The sequence below is a fragment of the Elgaria multicarinata genome, chromosome 1 (genome assembly GCF_023053635.1).
Source record: "Elgaria multicarinata webbii isolate HBS135686 ecotype San Diego chromosome 1, rElgMul1.1.pri, whole genome shotgun sequence".
Classification (NCBI taxonomy): Eukaryota; Metazoa; Chordata; class Lepidosauria; order Squamata; family Anguidae; genus Elgaria; species Elgaria multicarinata.
The window spans coordinates 172,095,133-172,121,324 of record NC_086171.1 but is presented as its reverse complement, the minus strand read 5'-3'; the positions used below and the strand labels follow the sequence as shown (position 1 = coordinate 172,121,324).

Genomic DNA, 26,192 nt, shown 5'->3' with positions numbered 1-26,192 from the left:
ATCAGGGGAAGACAGAAGGGCTTTACTGGTAGATCTCTGGGTGATTTGCAGTAGATCAATAGACTTCCAACTCCCAATGGCTGAACATTATAGGGACTAGAAAGGGCCTTTTTCAATTTCCTCCAAAATTAAGTGGCAGAAGTCAAGGAATTCTGGGAGAAAACAGCAGATTTTTGAATGTGCTCCAGTTCTGGTAACTGAAAAATTCCAGGGCTGAGCATGTGCAGAAAGTAACTAGTTCTGCAGGTCTAACACCTGCCTTCTAGAGCCACTGTTTTGCACCTGTTTGGATGTAGGCCAGAGATGCCCCTTGGTCTAAGCCATTGGGGCCTTCTTTTGTTTTGACACCTGGAAGTTGTGGGCACCTTAGCGTGGACTGTCCACCAAAGCAGGGAGTTGTAGGACTTTCGCAGGATGTTGAGTAACACCGAGCAGTTCTAAAGCGATTCAAATCGCAGCAGCAGCACGAGCTATTTGGCTCAAATCAGGTATTGAACCCCCAAGGCAGAGCAACGTGAGGTAACGGGGTCGTACTGGTTAAACCAGTTGCACCGACGCCAACTCTTTCTCATGGAAAACGAGTCGAGAGATTTAGGGCACAATCTTGTACATGTTTAGACAGAAAGGGGGGGGGGAAGCCTCCCAGCATGGCTGGCTAGGGATTGGGGAATGCTGGGAGTTGCAGGTTTTTCTTTTTTGTCTATACATGCAAGGATTGCGCCCTTATTTATTCCGAAGACTGTCTTCGATCTCGTCGGAAGTAACAAATCCTTAACCGAGGGGGGAGAAGTAAAGCCGGGCAGACTCCTCGTGCTTATTCAGAGTCAAAAGAAAGGCACTCTGCACATGCCCAACGGTCAGGGCTGCCAGTTGTCTTACTCCCACTCAGATTCCCAAGCCGCAATGTACCTCGCCAAACGGCCTGTCTCTTTGGCCCTCCCTCAACGCAGCCGCTACCACAAGTCCCTCTGCTTCTATGCACCTTCTGCCGCCTACTCTTCCGTTCCCGTCCACACCCCTTTTGGGCCCGGGCCGCCTTCCCCACTGCGCGGCCCTGAGGGGCGGGGTGGGGCGGACCCGGCAGCCACCGCCGCACCTGGCCCAGGTGAGCGAGCTGCGGAGCCGAGCGGGGGCTGCCGCCCAGGTGAGGAGCGCCGGGGCGGTGAGGGCTGCAGGAAGGGGTGAAAGCACGGTGGTGGAAGAAGACTCCCCCCACGGTCCCTTGTAGGTAGGCGCAGCCTCCTGGCTAACGTGGAGGGCGATTCCCGCCTCCTCTCCAACTCCTGGGCCTTTGGCGGCGCCGAGAGGGGGTCCAGCTCCTTCCAGACTCGCGTGCCTTTGCTCGGCCGCCCGCGGCTTCCCTCCTGGCTCTGGAGAAATCGCCTTGACCCTGTTCACCCTAAGCGCGCCCTCTTGGGAAAGCGTTTGCTTTTCCGCCTTGCTCATTCGCTGTGTGTGTGTGTGTGTGTGTGTGTGTGTGTGTGTGTGTGTGATTGAAAGTTGTTCTTTCGCCCGATCTCTCGTGGGGTTTACTCAATTTCCCTCCAAAGTTCCTGCCACAGAGGTTTCTGAACGCAGTTGTGTTGTATTGCTTGTTTGTTTAGGTCAAGTAGCCATCCCCTAGTGTGTTAAGTCAGTGGGGGACAGACTCTGGTGCGACATGATCCAAGCGTGTTTACGCAGAGGGAAGTCATATTAAATCGGACAGGAGTGCATAGTTTTGATGCCTTGTAGCTGTGGGGAATTTCCACGGCCTTAAAACTCAGCCGTCTTTCGCTTCCAGATAATTTAGGAATATCGGAAATGGCCTTATATGCAGTTGTTTGCTCATGCTAAGGTGATAGGGATCGAACCTGATAACTTCCTCAGGCATTCGCCCACTGAGCTACGACTCTCCCCAATTTGCAAATTATCGGCATGTTCTGACATATAACCGGAATGGAGATGGCTGGGAACTGAACTCCTGGGTCTCTCCTGTGATGGGGTCGCTTGTTTAATGATAATTGAGAGTACCTTCCCCAACCTGGTGCCTTCCAGATGTGTTGGACTACAACTCCTGCCATTTCCAATACTGAATGGGGATGGTGGGATTTCTGGTCTAACACATCTGGAGAACACCAGATTTGGCAAAGCGGATTGAGACCATTCATTAAAGCTGAGTCCTGGAAGACATGGTAGCCTCAGCATTATTTGTCTTTACAGTTGAATTCAATCAGACCTTTTATCATGTTAACTAAAGTGTTTGATGCAGGCTGGTAAATTGGATTAGCTTTATTATACAAATTGCCCTCAAGTAAACAAACCAGTTTTAAAACTGAGATCAAGGCCCTATTTGTAGTAGGCCCCATACAGCTCCAACAAGGAGAACTTGTATTTTTGTTAGTCTGACCACACACATTTCTGGACTGGCAACTTTCCTTATGCCTCATTGAAGGCCTTGGTTTAATATGTTTTATTGTAAGGGCTTCTGTTTTTATGTATTTGGTCTCAATGGCTTGAAAGCCTAATTAAAATGAAGATGGCTTTCCCCCTATGTGGATTACATGTGGTGTTGAATTAGTCCAATTTGTATGTGTAGCATAATAGAGCTGAAAGCAGAAAATATTAAGTACATGTGGACATTTAACAATCCATATTAAAAAAATAGTAACTGAAATATAAAGAGAAGTTGATCATTACTTCCTAGCCTAGGTATAAATATTTACTAAATAAACTTTTAATAGGCAGAATCATCCTTTGTCCCAGCAAACAATCCCGAGAATAGTGTTGTGGCCTTCTTTTGTGATAGTCTCTGCATAATGCAATATGCCTGATTACATCTTTATGCTTGGAAGTGCTGCACCAAATGAATTTCTGCCTGCTTGTTCAGGGCTGGATCTACACTACTGCTTTAAAGCACTTTATAACAGTTTTGACAACTGTATACGGAGTGTGTCCTGGGCCCCAACAGTTGTCAAAGCTGTTATAAAGTGCTTTAAAGCAGTAGTGTAGATCCTGCCAAAGGCACACTGTTTCTGTTGAGGAGAAAAACAGTTAAGTCCTATTTGTATCTTCTAGTCCCTGTCCATGGTAAATCACTGCCCCAATTTTCTCCCTATCTTTACCTTTGGAGGATGAAGTGCTAAAATGTTAGCATGTGCGATTGGAGTTGTCATTCTTCAAGGTTTAGTTCTATTCCTACAGTCTCTAGAAGATAATTCTGACTTAGGGATGGCTGCATCTTGCCTCTAGTGAACATGCATATAAACATACTTTTATCTGTGAAATTGTGATTCATCCTTTTATGGAAAGCAAGACAGGATTGTCTTAGTGAGTAGCAATGACCTCTTCAAGCCATTTCCTCACCGGCTCATAAAAAATGTTGAGGGAGGTTTCTTCAAGTATGGGTCAGTTTACTATGACCCCCCCCCCCCCAGGACAAAAATTGCACATCAAAGGCATTTTGAGCAGCTTGCCTTCAAGCTACTAGTTTAGACTATTTGTATCTGAAGAGCCTGTCTGGATAACTGCAATCCTTCTGGAAAGCAGCAGTGCAGACACAATGCTGTGTTGCCTGGTTTTAATGGTGGGAGGGTGTACAAGTGATATTAGAACTGCTTTGATACAAGAGGTGGGATTTGTACCTAATTTAGTTGTGCCTGTGTCCTGTGTAATGTTGAATGGCTTCCTTACTTTGCATACCTGTCCGTCTCTTACTCATGAGGAAGTTATTTCCTCCTCCCCACTTTAAGGGTAGAGTGTGGGACCAGTTCTTATTTTAAGATAAATATGCTGCAACATATTTTGTGCCAGTGTAACAAATGGAAATTGCAATGTAAAAATTCTGTTCTAAGTCTGTATTATATTTCTTCCAGGTTGGGAATCACCTGACTCAATTTTCATTTCTAAAAAGAAATTGAGCAATTGTAATTCATACACCTCTAATAGTTCTGAACAATTATTAAAAGTGGGAAACGCTCTCAGTCCCCTAACCAATTAAATAATTTTGGCTGAATTTGCATGCCATACACATAAGTAATAGAAAGTGTTTTTTAATCCATACATCAGATTAACTATATGCATTTGATAGATTTTATTGGATAGATTTCTTGTATTTGTTGTATTATATTTTCCTTCTGAAGCTTTTTTATATTGACCTATTTTGAATAGTGGTATGTAGCTGTTGATTGTTTTCTAGTTTTGTTGTTTTATTCTGAATTGCTTTGAGTGCAATATTTGTATTTGGAAAGGTAGCATACAAAGTTTTCTACCTCAAGCCAGTTGTAACAGAAAAAGTAAAGAAAGGCAGCATAAGGAAGGTCTGTGGACACTGGTTAGCGTAATAGGAAGTGTTTCATTCAGACTCTGAAAAAGTGTATTGGAGGGGTTCAAGCAGTGTGCTAAGAATTTATTTGAACAGGTGTATGTGGTTTAAGAGAGGCAATTTAATTTTTCTTAATACTGTGTGCTAAAAAAGGATCAAAATTCTGCACTGATAACCTGAATTCTCTACCAACTTGAATTCTGTGACCACCTTAAACTTTGCAAAGTGTGTGTGTGTGTAGTTCTGCTTTTACTAGTCATGGTGAGGACTAGGGAGATATGGAGGCCTCTGAAGCCTTGCCTTGTTTTAACCCCTGGAAATGTTATCCAGACACTCTGTGCTTCTAAGACTTTTCTAGACATTGGCCATATTTTGAAACCTATCTTTGAAACCACAAGGGGAGAACATTTTTTAGAAAGTGAAAAGAAAGCTAATGCTCTTACGTCTTTGTGTTTGCATGGGATTTTGTGAAATTTGTAAACTGAGTACAAGTTAATTCAAAAAGTGGATGTAAATCAAAAGAATTCCAGACTGTTTGTATGAAACAGAAGACAAAAAGTGGATGTAAATCAAAAGAATATAAGAATGTTTATATGAAACAGAAGACAATCATGTGGCTTTGAACAAGTTAAGGCGCAATCCTATGCATGTTAGTGAGTTTCTTTTTGTGCTAGGATAGCACACAAAACATAATTAACCATTTTGGAGCAGTGGAAACATAGGGGTCATGAATTATGTTCCAGGTATCACTGAACAAAACAATTCCTGTCACCTTGGTTTTAGTACATTCATAGTGATATTTTGTAGTCTCCAACAGGTCCTGGCTAAAATGCCATTTTTACACCTTTCCCTTGCATCCATGGCTTCAGGCCTGGGCAGGGGTCTTTGAACCTCTGGCTATACTGTCCAGCTGGAGAAGGGCAATAGTTCTAGGCTGCGACTTTGCATTGCTAATAGTTGACAGAATTGGGAAAGATCCTTTCCTGCTATACTGGAGAGCTATTGTCAATTGGAGTAGTTGGTACCAGGACAGATGGCTCAGCTGTCTACTCAGCTCTTTATGGCATTTATTCTCTCCCATCTTGTCTTATTTGTTTTGTCCATGCCCTGTTATTTGTTTTTACTGGGCTGTTTTCCAAAGGGGGCCTGTTTGTGCCTCTTTGCAACACTTCAGACACACACCCCTCTCCCTGGTCCTGCATAGATATCCACCAGTTTTTGAGTGAGCGGCAGCACTTCATGGGTTGTTATGGACACACTCAGCAACATCATTTTGTGGTTTGGAGACCAGGGAGAATTCTGACTGTTGGAGCCTTCTCGTTCTTTTAACCACTATACTATACTATACAGCTTTTGTACAAGGGAAAGAGGATGCCTTTTCACTGGCACTAGCTGCCTTTTACTTTTATTTTCAATCATGTATATCATGTCCTCTTTGTTATGCCAGTCCTAACAGTAAGCTATTAAAGGGAGACTCCAGCACAAAATGGCTGAGATTCCTTTGCAAAATTAACAGAGTCTTGTGGCACTCTAAAGACTAACGTATTTACTGTGTTATCTGTACAGCACCATGTACATTGATGGTGCTATATAAATAAATAATAATAATAATAATAGTATGTATTTTTGCATAAGCTTTTTTGGCCAAGTCCGGTCGACCACCTGTGTGCTTGACCCTTGCCCCTCGTGGCTCATTACATCAAATAAGGAGGGGATCGCCGGCTGGGTCCAGGAGGTTGTAAATGCCTCCTTGAGAGAGGGAGTGGTGCCGGCCTCTTTAAAAGAGGCGGTAATTAGACCACTCCTGAAGAAGCCTAATCTGGACCCGGAAGATGTTAACAACTACAGGCCGGTGGCTAATATCCCTTTCCTGGGCAAGGTGCTTGAGCGGGTGGTTGCAGGACAACTCCAGGCACTCTTGAATGAAACGGATTATCTAGATCCATTTCAATCGGGTTTCAGGCCTGGTTTTGGAACAGAAACTGCCTTGGTCGCCCTGTGGGATGACCTCTGTCGGGAGAGAGACAGGGGGAGTGCGACCCTGTTGGTTCTCCTAGACCTCTCAGCGGCCTTCGATACCATCGACCATGGTATCCTTCTGGATAGGTTGTCTGAGCTGGGAGTTGGAGGTACTGCGTTGCAGTGGTTCCGCTCCTACTTGGATGGCCGATTCCAGAAGGTGGTGCTGGGGGATTATTGCTCTGTGCCGTGGCTCCTAAGCCATGGGGTTCCGCAGGGCTCTATTTTATCCCCTATGCTGTTTAACATATACATGAAGCCGCTGGGGGAGGTTATCCGGAGATGTGGACTGAGGTGTCATCAATATGCGGATGACACCCAGCTCTACCTTTCCTTTTCATCAAACCCAGGTGAGGCAGTGGCTGTTCTGAACCAGTGCCTGGGCACGGTAATGGACTGGATGAGGGCTAACAAACTGAGACTCAATCCAGACAAGACGGAGGTACTGTTAGCGGGTGGTTCATTTGTCCGGCGAGGTGATGTTTGCCCTGTCCTGGACGGGGTTGCACTCTCCCTAAAGGATCGGGTCCGTAGTTTGGGGGTGCTCTTCGATCCAGAACTGTCACTTGAGGCACAGGTGAACTCAGTGGCAAAGAGCACCTTTTATCAGCTTAGGCTGATATACCAACTGCGCCCTTATCTGGACAGTGATAGCCTAGCTACAGTTATCCATGCTCTGATAACCTCTCGTTTGGATTACTGCAATGCGTTATACGTGGGGCTGCCTTTGAAAACGGTCCGGAAGCTTCAGCTGGTACAAAACAGGGCAGCCCGTTTACTAACAGGGACTGGCTGGCGAGATCACATTACGCCAGTCCTTTTACAACTTCATTGGCTGCCAGTCCAGGTCCGGGCCCGATTCAAAGTGCTGGTATTGACATTTAAAGCCCTAAACGGTTTGGGGCCAGGTTATTTGAAGGAACGCCTCCTCCCATATGTACCTACCCGGACCTTAAGATCATCTACAGGGGCCCTTCTCCGTGAGCCCCTGCCAAAGGAAGTGAGGCAGGTGGCTACTAGGAGGAGGGCTTTCTCCGCTGTGGCACCCCGGTTGTGGAATGAGCTCCCCAGAGAGGTCCGCCTGGCGCCTACACTGTACTCCTTTCGTCGCCAGCTGAAGACCTTTTTATTCACTCAGTATTTTAACACTTAATTTTAACTTAAATTTAAATTATACTGTTTTAACTCTGTATTTTAACCTTATATCAATTTTGCTGCGTGGTTTTATCCTGGTTGTGCTTTTTATATTGTATTTTGTATTTGTATTTTTAACTTGTTGGTTGTTTTATGATGATTTTAATTTTTGTGAACCGCCCAGAGAGCTTCGGCTATTGGGCGGTATAAAAATGTAATAAATAAAATAAAATAAAATAAGACACCTGTCGTCTTAGTGCCTCATGAGGCCTTTAGCTTCATTTCAAAAGCCCTCTGCATGAGATGAGTTCAGACCGAAATACCTGATGCAGTGCCTCTCCTTGCATGAGCCTACCTGTTTACTATGCTCCTCATCAAAGGCCCTACTCCAGGTGCCTCCTCCAAAGGAGTCTAGGAAGGTGGCAGCAAGGGAGAGAGCCTTTTTAGCGGTGGCCCTCCTATTATGGAATGATCTCTCCAACAAAGCCTGCCTGGTGCCAACATAGTTAGCTTTTCAGTGCCAGGTTAAATCTTTCCTCTACTCTCAGGCAGCATGTGATAATGTTTTTAATCAAGTCCTGGATTTTCTTATTGTTTATTGTTTAAAATTGTTCATACATACGTGTGTGTGTGTGTGTGTTTTGTCTGCTTATATGTAAATGATTTTATACTATGTATAATATTGTATTAGGTCTTAAATCTCTGTAAACCACCCAGGGAGCTTCAGCTTTTGGGCAGTATAGAAATAACAAATGAAATGCAAGCTTAGTCCAGAACAGATGTACTCGTCTTTAAACTGCTACAGGACACTCTTTTTGCTGCAACAGACTAACACAGCTACTCCTCTGGAATTGACAAAACAGACACCATCAGCTTTCGGTTCAAATAGGGACAGAGAACAGCTAACCCTACAGAAAGTAATATTCTCCATTTAGGTATTTGTGCATGGAGTACATCTTGCTTTGCCAATCTATCACTGGTTGGGAGTGAGTCCAGGTCGTGCTGATTGGATGTTTCTCTCCTTTGAAATGTTTTTCTCCTTTGCGCTTTGTGTGGTTATCTTTCGCATTGTTTGGTTTCATCTGGTAAAGAAAAACCGAACCCCTCCTCCCCTTGTTTTACTCTCCCTCCTCAATGCTATATATACTGATTCACTGAAGTTACTAGTTCATGCACCTGGTGGAATGCAGCAAGAAAGTTTATCTCACAATGAATGTGTTAGCTTGTTGCAGCTAAAATAACAAACGGTTGTGTGGCAGCCTTAAAGGATTAACGTGATGACCTCTGGCTGTATTCTGCAAGGAGGAAAAGGACTGCCTGTGGGTGTTATATTTTGCACCCTGTTCTGTTCTCCCATACCTAGTAGGAAATGGTCAAGGATTTGCATTTGTTGCCTGCACAGACCACCTTTAAGGGCTGGTAACTACATTCTATAAGAATTTTGCTATTTGTATTGGTCATTTGGGCTAGCATAACTTACAGAATAATAATAGGGTTTTTCTGTTTTGTTTTTAAATGCACCTTTCAGCCTAACAGGCCCAAGGCTGCTGACAATAAGTGAAGAGCACAATAAACATAAGATTTATTTTAAAAGTAATGGTGACTAATGATGGCTCCAGGGAGATTATGATGGAAACTATCCACTCCTCAGGCCTTAGATATTGCTGCTGCTGCAGCTGTTCCAATTACTGATCTTCAAAGTTTCCACAGTCTCTATAGAAAAAGTAGCCCCCTTCTCCCCGCCCCCCTGCCATTGTGTGCTATCTAGCAACCAGAGGCAGGTAGCACCAGATGTTTTCGTCTCTGGGGGTGGTGCATCTTCTCACTTGGACACTTGAAGAATCTGCACCTCTTGGCTTTTCTTGCTGGAAAAGGAGCCCAATGAAGACTTAGGGGAAGTGATGATGATGATGGTGATGGAAAATGTTTGCTCCTTAGGCCTCAGATGAGGTTACTGTTGGTTTGGCTGTTCCAAATGCTGCTTTTTGGAGGTTCCATGGTGACCATACAGGGATGACTGTATGGCAGAGGTAAGCAACTTGGTACCTTCCAGATGTTTTTGGATGACAATTCCCACAATCTCTGACCATTGGACATGCTGGCTGGGGATGATGGATGTGGTAGTCCAAGACATATGGAGAGCACCTGATTGCCCCTCTCCATCATGTTGAAGCCCTCACTTACTGGTGTTGGGTGCTTTTTCTTTGCAACATGGCTGGTGGCAACAGAGCTGAAGTGTCCAGTGAGCATTTCTGCCCAGAGGCCTGAGGTGGGGGATACCCACACAGGGAATCAGGAGAATGCAAATCGGCTGCCCTTCTTTCTGTTCTGTACAGCTGGCACTTTTGGATGTTTGTGCCAGGGCTTGTCTCTGTACATTGCACTTTGTGCTTATTTTCCATGGCTTTCCATCACCACTTCTTCCTTTTCCTCTCATGCTCTCCTATGTGCTTTCTCTACTGCTTCTGTATTCCTACACATTTTGTTAGTGTGAAATCAGAGATACATGGGCATGTGCTGTGCTCTGTTGTGACTACTCTGTTCCCTTGCTGCATATTTGTGCCTTAGCTATGACATCACTCAGTCCACAGGTGTAGCATTAATGGTTCTGGCACAACACAACACCTGAGCAATAACTAGGGGGGATATACACTATTGTTTTAAAGCACTTTAAAGCACTTTGAAAACATTTTGAAAACTGTATATGCAGTGTGTCCTGGGCCCCAACAGTTGTCAAAACTGTTATAAAGCGCTTTAAAGGAGTAGTGTAGATCCCCCCAAGGATTTTTTCCAATGTCTCCAGGTATCTGTACACTGATTACTTATGTCTTTGCCCTGGTGGACGGTATATTTGTCTTGGGAGAAAATTGTCCTGTGGTGCTACATGGATTCTATAGCTGCCCAGTCAGTTGACAGTAAAGCTCCACTTCTGCCCAGGTGTACAGGGCTACTTCAAAGTACTGTACTCTGTTTGTGTGGCATTTCTTGCCATGGGCCTAATTGTGTGGGTGTTAGCTCCATCTTCTAGCACTCCCTTTGTTGTATTGATTCTTTCTCTCATTGTGGATCACAGATTCCTTCTCTGCAAGAATGATCTGGTGTCTGATCATCTGGTGTTTGATTTTATTATGGACTGTATGAGGTTATTTATAATTTTGAAAGAAGGGGAAGCTGTAAAAAATAGTTTAGGTTTTGCAAACCTGTTTTATTCACAGAACAACATTCTAAAAAAATCTCTGGACTCTTTCTCCAGTCATGAAATGCTTGGCTCGAACAGTAAGATCTAGCAGCATCTCCAGAACTATAATATATAATGCCAATATTTCAGCAATGTGCTCCAAATCATCTATATTGTAATGTATTGTTTTGTGGTGCTGGTGATGAAGCCCCTTACACTTACAGGAATTACCAGACACAGCCAAATGCTGAAGGGCAGGCAGAGTCATCTCTGGCTGCGATTGGCAGTGGTGCCATGATTCTACAGAGGGGCAGGTTTAGGGAAGGAACCATAGAAGAAGGAGGGGATTGAACACAGTGGGCCTGGTAAAGTAGAGTTTTATGAATTTTATTTATTCATTGCATTTATAAACCGCTGAGTATAGTAAAATCTCTCAGTGCTTTGCAATATTAAAATGCAATATTAAAAACACCACATTAAAACACAGCATTAAAAATGACAGTAAAAAAATCAAGGAGTGGTAAAATGGAGTGGTATAATTAATTTACTTACAGCCCAGACTTGGGTGAACAACCATGTTTTCAGGACGCGTTTAAACGATGTCTCCTGAACTACATGAGAGTTGGAAGAGGGAGTGCTCTAGAAAAGCTTGGAGAATGGGGAAGGCAAGGGAAAGCAAGCCAAGTGGAGGCTTCCAGTGACTTGAAACCACAGTCCAAACTATAGCTATAGGTCTCCAATAGCATTGTCATAATTGGTCTGGTGATGATTCTGTTGGCTGGTGCTCTTCACACGAATGTGAGAAGGGTGTCATTTATAGTTGAAAGCTAACCAGGGCAAGTAGGCACGTATTGTAGCTGCCTGTACGGCAGTGCCCTTCTGACAAAGAAAGTTATTCTCTTTGCAGCCTTAAAAATTCCCAAAATTCCCAACATTGGCTGGTGGCTGGAGGATGCTGGGAAATGTAGTCCAACATACCTGGAGAAGAACCAGGTTGGGGAAAGCGGCTGTAACTTGCATCCAGGATTGGAAAGGATGATTAAATAATCTGTTCAGAGCTCAGTAGGTAGAGTGAATTGGCTTCTACAGCTTTCTTTTTTAGACAATGAAAATTCCTGCAACCCCTTGGTGGTTAGTTTGCTATTTGCATGTGTTTCTTCCCCTCCAGATAATGGCATTACACCCACGCAGAGTTCGATTGAAACCCTGGCTAGTAGCTCAGGTAGACAGTGGTATGTATCCAGGCCTCGTTTGGCTCAACAGGGATGCCAAGCGATTTCAGATCCCTTGGAAGCACGCCACTCGCCACAGCCCTCAACATGAAGAGGAGAACACCATTTTTAAGGTAATCAAAGAATGCAGTTCTGTACTGGAGAGCCAGGGTGGTACACAGCAGATGAAGTGGTGGACTTGGACTAGTGAGATCCAGAAAACACACACTCACACACTCCTGTCCTACTCAGAGGAAGGGTGTACTAAATAATACCACAGGTGGCATGCAATAATTGAAGCTGTTTGGTGGCACTTCCTGCTTTTGCTGCTATAGAGATTGCTGCTACACTTCCCCGTGCTAGTGATGAATTTGTATTTGCTGTTTATCTCATTCTATCATCTTTTTGTACTGCCTTTCTGGAACCCACCAAATTCAGAAAACAAAAACCATAAATAAATAAAGATCTATTAAAACAGCCTTAAAAGACGCAACAACAACCTTTTGAAAATCCAAATTAAAAAGATGGGTCTTGACCTCTGAATGCAGAGTTTAGGAAGGTCAGTCAACATTGTTTCCAGCAACTCTCTTAGCCTTACACTGCTGATTTTATGCAGAGGCTGTCAGAGCCACACCCGAGCTTCAACTGTGAGCTCTTAGTAACTGCAGGTGAAAAGGACCTCCTTGTGAGCAAGCCCCCTACATGTGAGTAGACCTTTCCTCCCAAGGAGGCCTCTGGCTCAATTGGGTTTCTGTCTTTTCAGCAGCATCTCTTACAAGGGCCTGGAAGTTTCTCTGCCTCCGCTTCTGAGACAGAATCTTTGTCCTCCTTGCTTCATGGTAGCCTGGGGTTCTTCTGGCCTACTGGTGGTTCCTGGTCCTCCAGCTTTTTCTCTGAGGAAGAGTCTTTTATTACAGACATTACAGACATGCCACTTTTGCTCCTAGAAGCTAAAGGAAGGCAATTGTGGCCCCTCGCCCCATTTATCTACACAAAAAAACTGTGAGGTAGGTTAAGGCTGAGAGTTTGTAACTGGCTCATGGTCACCCAGAGCGCTTCATGGTCAAGTGATACCTATCCATCACAACAAATGCCTTGGTTACCTTTCCCAGGGCAAAAGGGGAGTGGAGTGACCAGATACAAAAGAGTGACCAGATACAAAAGAAGGCAGGGCTTCTGCAGCTTTGACTGTTATGTTGAAGAAGGAATTTCACCAAGTGCTGCATGCATTCAAATGACACCTGCTGAAATCTCCCTTTCTGTACAACTGTTAAAGATACAGGAGTCCTGTCTTCCTTTCCATATGGTCACCCTAGGTTTTGCTCACTGAATTAAAATGATTAGTGCTTAAAGGAATGCATCTCTCTGTGCATGTATTCAGTCTTGTTTGTGAAAATGGAACAAAACCCTGAGCCCAAAATCCAAAGAGGAAGAAACATGCATGGACTGCAAATGTGAGAACAGCCACACAGGGAGAACTGAGTGGCAAAGATGGCTCCATACGTTCAAGATGGTCTTTCAAGTAACTGGCAGATGCAACATCCCCTTCTCCCAATTAGATACTCCAACCTTATCTCCACTCTGTGCTGCAGCAGAACTAATTTTCCTGCCATTTATCTGGTTGTTGAACGTTTATCTTTGAAGCTCTCTAGCAGCTTCCCTCCTGAGGAACTTCAGATTCAAGGTTCTTGTTATCTACTACTTAACTCTTCACTTCTTCTCATGCTTAAATCCGATTACATGTCATCCTAGTTCTTCAGCTTAGGCTGCAATCCACTGCACACTTCATTTGGAGTTAGCCTCATTAAACTCTATGGGACTTGCTTCTGAGTAACCTGTATAAAATTGCACTGTACAATACTCATCTAGCGTGTTGTATTACTTGGCTTTTACCCTTGTTCTCACAAACTATTGACCTGTTCTCAGAATGAGCTAAAGTTGAGCAGTGACTTTTATTTGCATTAATACTGGAAACATTTGAAACAGAGGTTTCTAAAAAATAATTTTGTAACATGATCAAAATCTGCAAATTAAGGCATTAGAAAAGACTATCTTATTCTAAATTTTTACAAGCTTGCTCTGTTAACAGGAATCTCAGATTTTACTAGAAAATTCATGCACAAATTAATGTTATGTAGTTAAATCTGGAAATTTCAATCCACGAAGACGACGACGATGATGATAATAATGATGAAACCCTCATTTGCCATAGATTTGACTTTCTTTGGACACAACTAGGTGGTCCATGTAGGAATGGTATACCTTACTGATTCAGAATAACATTGGTCTATCATCTTAAAATGATTCATGCTGTTTTTGTCTGTACTGGGGAAAGCAGAGGCCCCAATAGTTGGCCGGTTCCTGCAAAAAATATTGATTGCATAGACATATTTGACAGACGGGAATTGCTTTGGTAACACGATTCAACAGAAGCTGGCATAATGATAGCACTTAACTGAGGATGATGTACTTTGCTCCCAGGCTTGGGCTGTGGAAACAGGAAAGTACCAGGAAGGAGTTGATGACCCTGACCCTGCAAAATGGAAAGCCCAGCTCCGGTGTGCCCTCAACAAAAGCCGGGAATTCAACCTGATGTACGATGGCACCAAAGAGGTGCCGATGAATCCTATTAAAATTTATGAAGTGTGTGACATCCCACAGTCCCAGGGCGCAATCATTAATCCAGGTGAGAAGTAGTGAGACTTTGCTGCTTGAGGAAGCAAGCGGGTGACTCGTTCTTTTGCATTCAGCCGTCTTTTGCTGTCAGTGAATCCTGCAGGGTTACTCATTTTTATTTGAGTAAGCATATCGGGGTATCCTTCGTTCAACTCAATTGACACAAAAGGGAGTTAGGTCACCCTTCTGCATGCTCACAAATTCACCACATGTATGTTGCAGTCTGAATTGCTCATCTTTGTGTGTGTGTCTAAAAAAGATTGTAGAGGAAGTTTGAAGCACAGGTTCATCCTAGTAAAGAGGGAAAGGACAGCGTTTCTGGGTTCAGGGCATTCCATTTCTTCACATACCTTCCAGCCCTCTTCATGCCTTTCCTTTCCCCTTTTCTCCTCTACTACATCAGTCCAAAGCAAGCGTACTAGTAAAAAATAAATGTAATTAATGAACAAGGCGGCAGTCTTTAAGGGAGCAATCTTGTGGTCCCTAGACATAGTTGGAAGGAGCATAGGATTCTGGGGATTCCCCCCTCTGAGGTCAGAGACAGCACTCTGACCTCGGAAGGGAGAGTTGGAGACCTGGCCCCATCGCAGCCGGCCCAGAAAGAACTCTGCCAGCTGCTTTCCAAGATCAGAAAACCTCGGAGAGGGGGAAAGGGGGCATTTTGGTGAGCGGGAAGGGGAGGAGACTGGAGAGGCCGGGATACGAGCTATTCTCAGACCACTCCAGCTTCTTCCCCACACCCTACATGCCCTTGCTAGAAGGGCAAAAATGCCCATCTAGTGAAATGTGAAGAATGGGAAGACAGGGAGGCGAAGATCACCTGTGCTGATCCTCCTGCCTGAATAGGACTGTGCTTTAAAATGCCTTTATTTCTGAAATGAATGCTTCATCGGGTGGCATTCACTGGGGATTTCTTTTGCACATTGGCCATTGAAAGAAAGCATAAACTGAGAAGCACAAAACGGGTTGTGCTACTTCTGGAGCTGTGAAGGAAGCCAAGCAGCACTTGGAATAAAAATCCCCCAGGAAAGTGATGTCATTTTAGAAAGTACTACTGGAAGAATTAGCCTGTGCTGCTTTCCTATGATTCACATAAATGGCGATTGTGTTTTATTTATCTCTTTTGCTGATAAAATCCCATATTAGTTGCTAATTCTCCAGCTTATGCATTTCTTACAGGCTCTACTGGTTCAGCTCCATGGGATGAGAAGGATAATGACGAAGATGAAGATGAGGACGAATTAAACCAGTCTCAGCATGTAGCTATACAAGATACCTTCCCATTTCTTAATATCAATGGTTAGTAGATATGCCGTGGCACAGAATCTGCACCGAACTCACTCCTACATTTTAAATAGTGCTTTTTGTTGTACATACGTCAGCAATATTTTGATCAATGCTTTTAAGAAACTGCCATTTTTATCTCTGGGTGCAACTAGGCTAGCAATTCCTTGACCAATTTCCTACGATAAATGGGTAAAGGGAGATACTCCCCACCCCCACCCCAATGTGAAGTAAAACTTTTGCTTGGTTTGCCTGGACAGAAGTTTTTGACTGTTTTTCTTCCTTCATTGTTTATATGTATTTATATGATTTAATATATGTTTATATGATTTAACTGTTAACTTAAGAAATTGCACATAGGTACTGAGTTATCTTTTGCTCATTTATTTTAGCAGACAATTAACCTGTCTATGTCACAATCCCAGAACTTGACCTTGATTATTCTGTTTCAGGTTGTTCATGCACATGTTTGGCCCAGCCCAGCTTCTGTTTCCTCTGGTGTCCGGCTGGCCTAATGCAAGCTAGGTGTAAAAAGAAAGGCTGTTCCCAGGCCCTGAGCTTTATCCCACGTACCTGTTTCCCTTGAATTATCCCCTACAGCGCTAAGCTGTCACCGTTGATGTTGTTGTTGCTATCGGGTGGCAAGATCCTTTGCATCCCAGGAAATGGGTTTAAGGGGGGAAATGTAAAAAAATCATAAAAAAATCAACGGATGGCCCGATCTGATTCAAATTTGGTGTGCTTAAAGCTCTCCTTAATATCTATTACTGTGCCAATTTTGATGTCTTTATCTTTAAAGCTTATGCAGATGCAAGCATTTGTTTAATTTTTCTTCAAATTCTGCTCCTGCGCCCCAGTGGCCGCTCGGAAAACAACAAATGATACACTCGAAAACCAGTAGCAAAATATTGCTCTTATTTGGTTAAGAAGCGCAATTAAAGCAGGATACATAGGAGTGCTTCACAATAAAAGCAGATTATAAACTGGAAAACTTTGGAGTCTTTTTCACGCAATTCACAGTGATTGCACAGTATAATGCTGGTGTGATAAAGCTCCCTGTTGAACTGGGTCCTTGAGGGTCCTAATGCTGAGACCTCAGGGTGAGCAAAGAGCTGGGAGAACTCTGTGCATTCCTTGTGCTGCCATTCTAAGTGGGATAAAGCGAGCCTGTGCTGCAATAGGCTGTTGCAGTCCACAAATCATTGTGACAACCACCTAGTGCCATCATAAAAGGGTAAATTCCCATAGCAAGAGCAGACACACCTTTCTGCCAAACCAATGTAGCCTGTAATGATGATAGTACAGCTTTAAAAGGCTGTTCCTTGGAATTCCCTGGAGCAAGGTTCAGGTTTAACAGGTTTTAACTGTAACATTGTCTCAGCAGATACTTCTGGATTAATTCCCCATGCACCAGAACTTGTTTAAAGTTATATTTTAATGGTGGTGTATTTTTAAAGAGTGTTGCTAATCTAGAAGTGGCCTTTATTGTTGTTTATACACTTTTAATCAAATCTATTCTTTTAACAGAGACTTTTATTACAATCTCATTCTAACTAATGGACTGGCTCATCTCTAATATTCTTTAAACTAACCTTCCTATTAGGTTGCGTTTGCTTATTATTTCTTATTTGTGTCTTTCTTAAGTAAGTTTGCGAAGGGATTTTCCTTTTCCTCTGTAGTCGTTGTAAGATACTTTAGATTGGGTTGGGAGACGTTGGCTGTGATGTAAGAATTATATTGTAGAAAATCGAGGGCACTGAGCTATCATGCTAGGTCAATGAATGTGTTTTTGACAAAACTTGACAAGTGTTTCCAAGATACTATCTTTTTGCAACATCAGTGTCAGGTATAAGCCATCAAATGCATTTTGTACAGAAAGGTGGGGCTTTATTTATTAAGTTTATGCCCTGGCTTTCGACCAAAAATGATGCTCGAGCCGGGTAATGATAATAAAATTGTGATTAAAGCAAAAACTTAATTAAAATGCAACATTAAAAACAAAGAACATAAGAACAAATAAAACAAAATTAAAAACACAACAGTAAAGGAAAAAATAAGCAACACCCAACCCAATAAAAACCCCTTCAGATGCAGGTGAGCTTCATATTAAAGGCCTGCCTTAATAAAAACACATTTTGTCCTGCCAGTCGGACAACAGAGAGGGAGCCAGCCCAGTCTCCCTTGGCAAGACATTCTAGAGCTAAGGAGGCTTTCCCATGTCCCAACCAAATGTACTTCCAATGCTGGTGGGACCCAGAGAAGAGCCTCCTCGGAAGATCTTAAAACTAGGCAGGTTCACATGGGAGAATGTGGTCTTTCAGGTAGCCTGGTCCCAAGTTGTACAGGGCTGTATAAATCATGACCAGAAATAGATGGGTAGCTAGTGACACTGGTGTAACAAGGGAGTCACATGGACTGGACCCAATCTGGCCATATTATTCTGATCAGCTGAAATTTCCGAGTTGCTTTCAAAGACAGCCCCATATAGAGCCTGTTAAAATAGTTTGAAAGGGGTGTAACTAAAGTACGTGTCACTGTGACCAGATCATGTACCTCTGAGAACGGGTATAGTTGGCACACAAGCCTCAGCTGTGCAAGACTGACCATCGTTGAAACCTGATCATCCAGCTACAGGGCTGAATCCAAGACTACACCCAACAAATGAAACATCAGTCCTGTGGGCCATATCAGGACTTCTAGACTTTTCATTGTGGCCTGTGACACTCCTGCCATGCTCAGCACATTACTGAATCATCTTCAGAACTGGGAAAGCAGGGGGAAAGGGCTTTGTTCACTCAGAGCAGCTGATCCATGAATGCTTACATAATGGGTGAGATCTAACACGGTGAGAGTAGATTTCCCCTTATACAACTTTCTTCTCTCCCATGCCCTCCCAAAATCTGCTCCGGAAGGTCCACCAACCCTATGGAGCAGGAAGGGGTTAGGGGGAAGCACCCCCTCCCTATTTTGCTGTTCCATCAGTGGGATGAATTAATTGGATTCTACCCAATGTTGGCTTCCTGAGATAGCGCATGCTGTTGGTCCTTGTGGTAGCAACTATATATTTTGTATGGGTTTTTAATTTAAGCTTTGTTATATTCTTTTAATTCAGTTAAGATCTTCTATTCAGATTATTGTATTTTTCTACACTGCTGACCTATTTTATTTTATGTACAGTGCTTTGTAAGAAAGCACATTATTATTATTATATTATAATTATTATTTTATTTTGTTCATGCTGTAAAGTTTAAGAACAGGTAACTTATTGAATCTACAGGAACTACCCCTAACCTTTTCAATGCTAGTGTCTTTAAGTGTGGCAAATTGACAGCTTGGTGTTAAGTTCAGATGGCATTTGTTATGTTCTAGTTCTTGGGCATCTGATGGTTAGGGATTTTGCTCTCTAGTCCTTTTGGGTTTGATTCCCTTGCTTTATAAACTCACTGGGGGGAAAGGAATGAAGGCTGGTTTTCTAGTGCAATTTAATTTATAAACTGAATTCCTAGACGTTCTCACTAACATTGACAGATTGATGTGCCTACCAGCATGAATTGGTTTGCCACTGTCCTGTTGGCATAGCAGCTTTGCAAGCTATTGTTAAGACCTCAGGAAAGCCGCTTGCAAACACCTAAATGGAGCATAGATTCTATGCTGATGATCAGAACATTATTATGTTGTATCTAGATAATGCAAGCCGAATAAAAGGAAAATATTATTAAGCCAGTGGCTTTCACTTTACTCTCTAACGGAATGAATGGAAAGGGAGGGGAATGCCCAATACTACATGGTTAAATACCTAAGGGGCAATCCTATGCGTGTTTAGACATAAAAGAAGTCCTAGAACTCTCAACATTCTTTTTTTCTGTCTAAACATGCATAGAATTGTGTCCTTCATCACTAAAGGACACAATCTGCTGGATTGCGCCCTCGTTAAGACTCTGTGTATCTAATGTCCTGCAATTTTCACCTCGGTGCTCCTGCTGTTTCGTTTCTGCTGTAGACAGGCCTATGAACCCATCTAAAGAAGGTGCGCTGGCAGCGGTGAGGAGAGGGCTGGAGAGGCCGTAGGATTCTTTGCAATCTGGCCTCTTCCCTCCCCTCCCTGCCCACCAGAACACCCCTGTACAGGCCTCTCCAAGGTCTTCTGAAGCTGTGTTTTGCGACTTTGGAAAGAAGGTGCTGCGGTTCTTTCTGCGTTGGCTGGTGAGGAGGGATTGGATTCTGGAATCCACCTTCTGAGGTCATAGCAGCATCTACAGCCTTGGAGTTGTGGCGAGGGGGGCTTTGAAGAATCCTACGGGCCCTGGGACATGCTTTCTAAGGTAGTTTAGCTAACTTTGCCTCTCCAGTAGGGAGAGTGTTGATAACTTTTTAAAGTAATTTTAAAATGCCAGCAGTAGTTGGGGTTGAAATGCTTAAAGGTTTTTTTTTAAAGCATAGATTTCTTCTGCTTAGATTCCCCAATGGCACCCGCTAGCGTGGAGACCCATACCCCAGAACCTGTAGATATCGAGATGCCAATGCCTCCTGCACTCCCAGCTCTGCAGCATGATATGTTCAGCTCTCCTGAACTCTGGATTAGCTCTCTTCCAAGTAAGTCTTTTTGGTGCATACACCATTAGAATAAATAGGCAATTGGGTTCATTTTGCATAGCAAAATCTTGTGTCTTACTGCACAGGGTGCAGAGCGAGAAGAGCAGCGCAGGCAATCGGCATCTCTGTGCTTCTCTTGCTCTGCATTTGGGCTAGATGGGCTTTTTGGTCCATCTAGCTGGGACTCTGCTGGCGGAACTGCTTCCAGCACGTGAACAGGGAGGGCGGATGATTCCCCTTTTCACTGCAGCCCCCCAAATTTGCCCCTGAAATTTGGGGGACCCTCAACCAGTCTTTTGAGATGCATTGGAGAATAAAGAAGAGAAAGACCGTTTTGCAAGGGGGCTTCCTGGATCCAAGATTGCATGGAGTGCCATCTCCAACCTCGGATCCAGGAATTCTAACTATCCTATGGCTCCCAGAATCTGTCTAGGGGACCATAGAATGGCTCCCTAAGCTATACATGATTTCTTTCTGAACATACATCAAGGGCCTCTTTCTGCCTGCAGTTTATTTCTGTTCAGATTGATGTGGCTCAGGGAACATTCTGTGTTCGGAAGTGTAACACACTCCTGATCATCACCCTGTGAATAAAAAGAAACCCAGTTGGAAACTGCTGCTGATTTTGGGAGAGTGACAGTTGGGCAAATTGGGGAAGAGCGAGTCTCTCTATGATAGCTTGATGAAGAGATGTTGTTGTTGCTCCATGCTGTTACTTTGTGATCAGCTTGACTCTAGGAATTGGCCCTTGGTTCCCTTGGAAATTGTATTCCCCACTTGGAAAAAAAAGGACTCTCTGTTCTGCCCTATCTCATGCAATTTCATTCACTCGGATAGAGTCAATGCAAGGTGTGTTTTTCTTTCCTGTTATGGCTCCAGTTGCTGTGCCTGAGATTCTAACAATAAATATTTCTAATCAAGTGACAGATCTGGAAATCAAGTTCGAGTATCGAGGCAAAGAATTTGGGCAGACCATGACTGTGAGCAACCCCCAGGGCTGCAGACTTTTCTATGGAGAACTGGGTCCTATGCCAGATCAGGAAGAACTCTTTGGTCCTATCAATTTGGAGCAAGTCAAGTTTCCGGGGCCAGAACAAATCACCAACGAAAAGCAAAAGCTCTTCACAAGCCGATTGCTTGATGTCATGGACAGAGGGCTGATCCTGGAAGTCAGTGGTCATGCCATTTATGCAATCCGACTTTGCCAGTGCAAAGTGTACTGGTCTGGACCGTGTGCACCTTCCTCCACCACACCAAACTTGATTGAAAGACAAAAGAAAGTCAAGCTCTTTTGTTTAGAAACATTCCTGAGTGGTGAGTACTACAGTGCTCTTTCATCACAATCTCCAAGTAGCCTATGTTGTTGGGGTTTTTTAATCACTGTAATATTTGTATAGTCTATTCCAGGCCTTTGGCATTAGGTCCCATATAGCTATTTATTTGTTTACAATTTTTGTATACCATTCCACATCTCAGCAGATTCTGGAGTGGTGAACAACAAGAGATAAAATGATACAAAGATAAAATGATTTAAAAAAAAATCATACAAAAGTAAATTGAGAGATAAAATGATAACAAACATGATACTGTAAGTATATATAAACTACTGTGGAACCAAGGATGGTTTCCTGGAAAAGAGTTGTTTTCAGGAGGTGCTGGAAGCAGCACAGTGTTGGGGCAGGGAGTTCCAAAGAGAAGGGGCTACAACACTAAACACTCTTCTCCTGGTGGACTCCAAACGGGACATAGGTCCACGTGAAACTACCATGACCATGCCCTCTGAAGACCTCAGTGACTGGACAGGTTGGTAAGGGAGAAGGTGTTCTCTCTGGTATCCTGGTTCCAAGTTGTTCAGGGCTTTGTATGCTTGTACCAAAACCTTAAACCTGGCCTGGTAGCAAATAGGCAGCCAGTGCAGTTCACACAGCAAAGGAGTTACGTGCTGAAAAGTTATATCAACTAGGGCTGTGTCTGTGTTAGCAGGATATTGCAAATTGTGGTTTGCATGGAACCTGCAATTTTCTCAGCATACAGGTGTTGCTGAATGGATCTTGGTACAATGCATTGCTGTGTTCCATTGTAGCAGTTTTTTCTCCACAACTTCTTTTTGTCCAAATGGGTCGTTGTCCCCAGATGGCATTAAGTGGCATTGCAACTCTTGCACTATTCACATGCGTAGTTTCATGCTGTAGAAGCTGGCGAGTGAAATGGTATTTGTAGCTACCTGTTTTTATGTTTTATTATTGGATTGATTTTGTACAGGGCTGAAGGGACTCCTAGCTAATGCCATTTTGATATCTATAGGCAGAAAAAATATGGGAAGAGGGGATAGGAAGTAGGTAGAAAAATTCTGGAACAAACAAAGCATAGATTTTGAATTGGAAGGGATAATTAGCAGACTCTTAAGTCGTATGCAGATGCATGTGTGTCTCACTCTACATTGCTTTCCCATTAGAACTGATTGCCCATCAGAAAGGACAGATTGGGAAACAGCCACCATATGAGATCTACTTTTGTTTTGGGGAAGAATGGCCAGATGGGAAATCAAAAGATAGAAAACTGATTGTTGTTCAGGTAAGAGATATCGAATTGTAAAAAGATGTTTATCGTGCTTACTGTGAGTAGTTGAATCCCCATGGGGCAGAATCCCACTGATCACAATGCATTTATATTTGTTTAAAATAAGCAAATTTTTGTGCTGCGAGAAGCTGAATTCAGCAATCTCTATAAATGAGCAGTTTTGCATGCCATTTGTTTTTACTAGCCATGGTGAGGTGCAAAAAGTTATGTTTGACACCGGAGCCCTGGCCAATGAAAATCCATTGTCTACCAACATTAAACTCATTTTTTGTTGGCTTAGGCCCTGGATATTTGAAAGTTGAGATTCTCAGAATGCTACTGTTCCATCACAACAGCTTTGGGATCATTCTAGCTGTTCAGATGAGCTTGTTGCGCTTGATAATCCCAGCTGGACTAACGCTGTGAAATTTCGTTTCAAACAGGTAATTCCAGTTGTAGCTCGGATGATCTATGAGATGTTCTCTGGTGACTTTACCCGCTCCTTTGATAGCGGCAGTGTGCGGCTTCAGATCTCTACACCTGATATCAAGGACAACATTGTTTCTCAACTGAAGCAACTCTACCGTCTGTTGCAGAACCATCAGGAAGGCTGGCCAATGCAGCCACCGAACATGCCGATGACTGCACCCCTGACAGCACAATGATAGTCCCCTCTTTCTTAAAGAAGAATTCCCTGTAATTGTACTGTAATTGCAGAACAAGAGTGTTTTTATTTCAATTGATTTTAAACATCTCTTGAGTAAGTGAAATTTTAAATGAGAATGTTTTATGCATAACCTATTTTAAATCTTTGCAAATTTAAATTTATCTGGATTAAGGCATGTACACAAGAACACACCTCGTATTTTACACTTTTTCACTTCTTCAGTTAATGTAAATATATCAAAGGATGCTTAAGTTGTGCCTTGCTCACATGTAACACAACAATCTTCTCTTTCTATGTGTGAGGGCTCAAATGTTTTTACTCAAATAGAGTATCAAAATCCCTAAACCAAAACACATACTTTAAACTCTATTCTTGCACACTGGTTTGATAACTTAGTAAAATTTATCACATAAATTGCATGTTTGTACTTTATGTTTTTGTTTTTAAAACAAAACCAAACCCAGTAACCTAGTGCTGCTGGTATAAGTGTGAAATTTCTGAACAAAGCAAATTTTTAGTGGCCATAATTGTGTCTGACTTCTATCTCTTCAATAAAATTGCTTTGCAGAATAGTGATCTGACAGTTCTCTTGATTTTACTCCAGTAAACCACTGTTATTTGATGGTATCCTCCCTCTGTTTTAGGCCTGAAAAGGTATAGTTTTTATTTAATTGACTGTATAATCAGTCAAGCCAGATCTCATAAGAATTGAAGTACTGCTAATGCATTAAGATGATGCTAGGTTGTTAAGTAGAAGGCTAACAAGCAGTTGTTTTTAATATCCTCCCATGTTGAGTACCATAGCTTAGCACATCAACTGCTGATTGTACAATGTGGAAGAAATGGTCAGTTACAATCAATGGTTTTCAGCTTGATTACTTATGAAGACAAAGAATATAAGTATTGCTTTCTGTTGGACCAGTCTGTTAATGAGGGTGTGTCCAAACCAGTTTCACTGAGCTGCTCTTCAAACAGACTGAAACATTAGCTAAACTGCAGTGTTTGTTAGTCTGTCAAGTTGCCAGAAGATATGAAATGGCACTGAAGCCCTCTTCTTGCTCTGTGCAGGACCTATTTTCCAAAGATGTAAGCAGACTGTTAACTCAGGAAGTTTGAATATTGTTGCAGATGTAACCCAGCCTGTTGTAAATGACAGTGTTTTGAATGCTAAAGGACAGCTTTGTTCAGGACTGGTTAAGGGCATGTTTTCTGGAAAACACATTAAAATGCACTGCCATAAACTTTCTGTTAAACTTTAACCATGTGTTCATATCTCCGTGTTTTACTAGTGGTGATTATGCATGATTGAATCATATTTAACTTGCATATCCAAGATAATAGGTATTCAACTCACTTCTAAATAGTATTTGATTTAGAACAGCTTTATTTGAAAGCAGGGGAAATAATTTGTGTCCTGGGAGTGTTTCATCAGCTGAGTAAAACTGAGAGAGGGAGACATCAAATGACCTATGTTCAGAACCAACCCGCTTAGCATCTCTTTCGCCTATCCCTCCAGATTTAATAAATGGGAAATAGCTTGTCTCAGTGTGATTATAAAATCAAAACTCTACAATGCACTGTATAATGCATAGTGGACATAACTGCATGTCATGTGCTCCTCTCTGGTGATATAAAATTATTGGTTGAATGCTTCTCCTGGTAATCAACTTTTCTTAGAGAAAACTGTAATGCCATGGAGCAATAGACAGAATGTGATTTTTAGCACAGAAGACTCCTTTCAGTGAGCAAGCCTATGTCCCCACACAGCATCTGGAGGGGACATTGTATTGTTCAGTTTCATGGCTCTGAGTTCATAGACAGGGCTCAAAGCTGGTAGCCAGGAAACCACAATCCCTCTCCCCTCCCCGCTTCCTGCAGGCACAGAGGGAACTGTGCCAGCTACCTCTCTGAGCTTGCAAAACGGAGCACAGACATGGGGAAAAGGGGGTGTTACAGGAGCGGCAGCTCGATGACAAATCCTGTGGCCACCCCAGCCTCCTTCCCACCCCCTCCCTGAAGCCTCTGCTAGACGGGAGTTTTAAATGCAAAGTGGGAGAAGCAAGGCGCCTCCCACTCTGCATAGGAGACTCACAAGCTTTTGAGTTTGAAGGCTTATGAGTAGCCAGGGCTCATCCCATAGGATTGCACTCTTCGTATCTTCGGGCATGTGAATTTGCTGGAAGTGAGAGAGGTTAGGTTATGTACTTCCTAGTGTACAAGGAAGTGCATAACTGGAATAGGCTTTCCTCTGGATCAAGAGAAAAGAAGCTAAGTGATACTTTCCTCCACAACTGTTAGCTGTAGATTTGGGGGTTCATTTTGGACCTGTCAATCAAGAAAAGGGAGATGACGGTGATGATCAGTCCTGGTGTAGTCTTAAGTGGACTGTGGAAGAGGAGTAAGTGAGCCCCAGTGAAATAAAAAGCTCCTGGAGAAAAATAGGCCTCCAGTAGCTTTACCAATGTGCAGACCTTACAGCAATGTCAGTGATAACATAGGCTATCAGCTGGTAAGTTAAGCTTTCTTCCTCCTTGTTCAATCAAGATGAATTGAGGCTGGTCTGATAGC

General features: G+C 43.0%; 2 protein-coding genes across 3 annotated transcripts in view; one reads left to right on the top strand and one right to left on the bottom strand.

Annotated features, from left to right (window-relative positions):
* ATP5PB (ATP synthase peripheral stalk-membrane subunit b) overlaps positions 1-26,192 on the bottom strand; it is a 331,787-nt gene that overhangs the window by 237,955 nt on the left and 67,640 nt on the right. The window lies entirely within an intron of this gene.
* Positions 1,070-25,072, top strand: IRF6 (interferon regulatory factor 6). 2 transcript variants are annotated; one of them, XM_063143028.1, is made up of 8 exons: positions 1,070-1,144; positions 11,803-11,979; positions 14,327-14,531; positions 15,701-15,820; positions 20,261-20,398; positions 21,320-21,712; positions 22,854-22,972; positions 23,401-25,071. In XM_063143028.1, the coding sequence occupies exons 2-8, from the start codon at positions 11,806-11,808 to the stop codon at positions 23,620-23,622; spliced, it is 1,371 nt and encodes a 456-aa protein (XP_062999098.1). In that variant the 5' UTR covers positions 1,070-1,144; positions 11,803-11,805; the 3' UTR covers positions 23,623-25,071. The 2 variants fall into 2 exon arrangements, with proteins under 2 accessions (XP_062999098.1, XP_062999106.1); XM_063143036.1 differs by lacking the exon at positions 1,070-1,144 and adding an exon at positions 1,197-1,228 and having other exon boundaries at positions 23,401-25,072.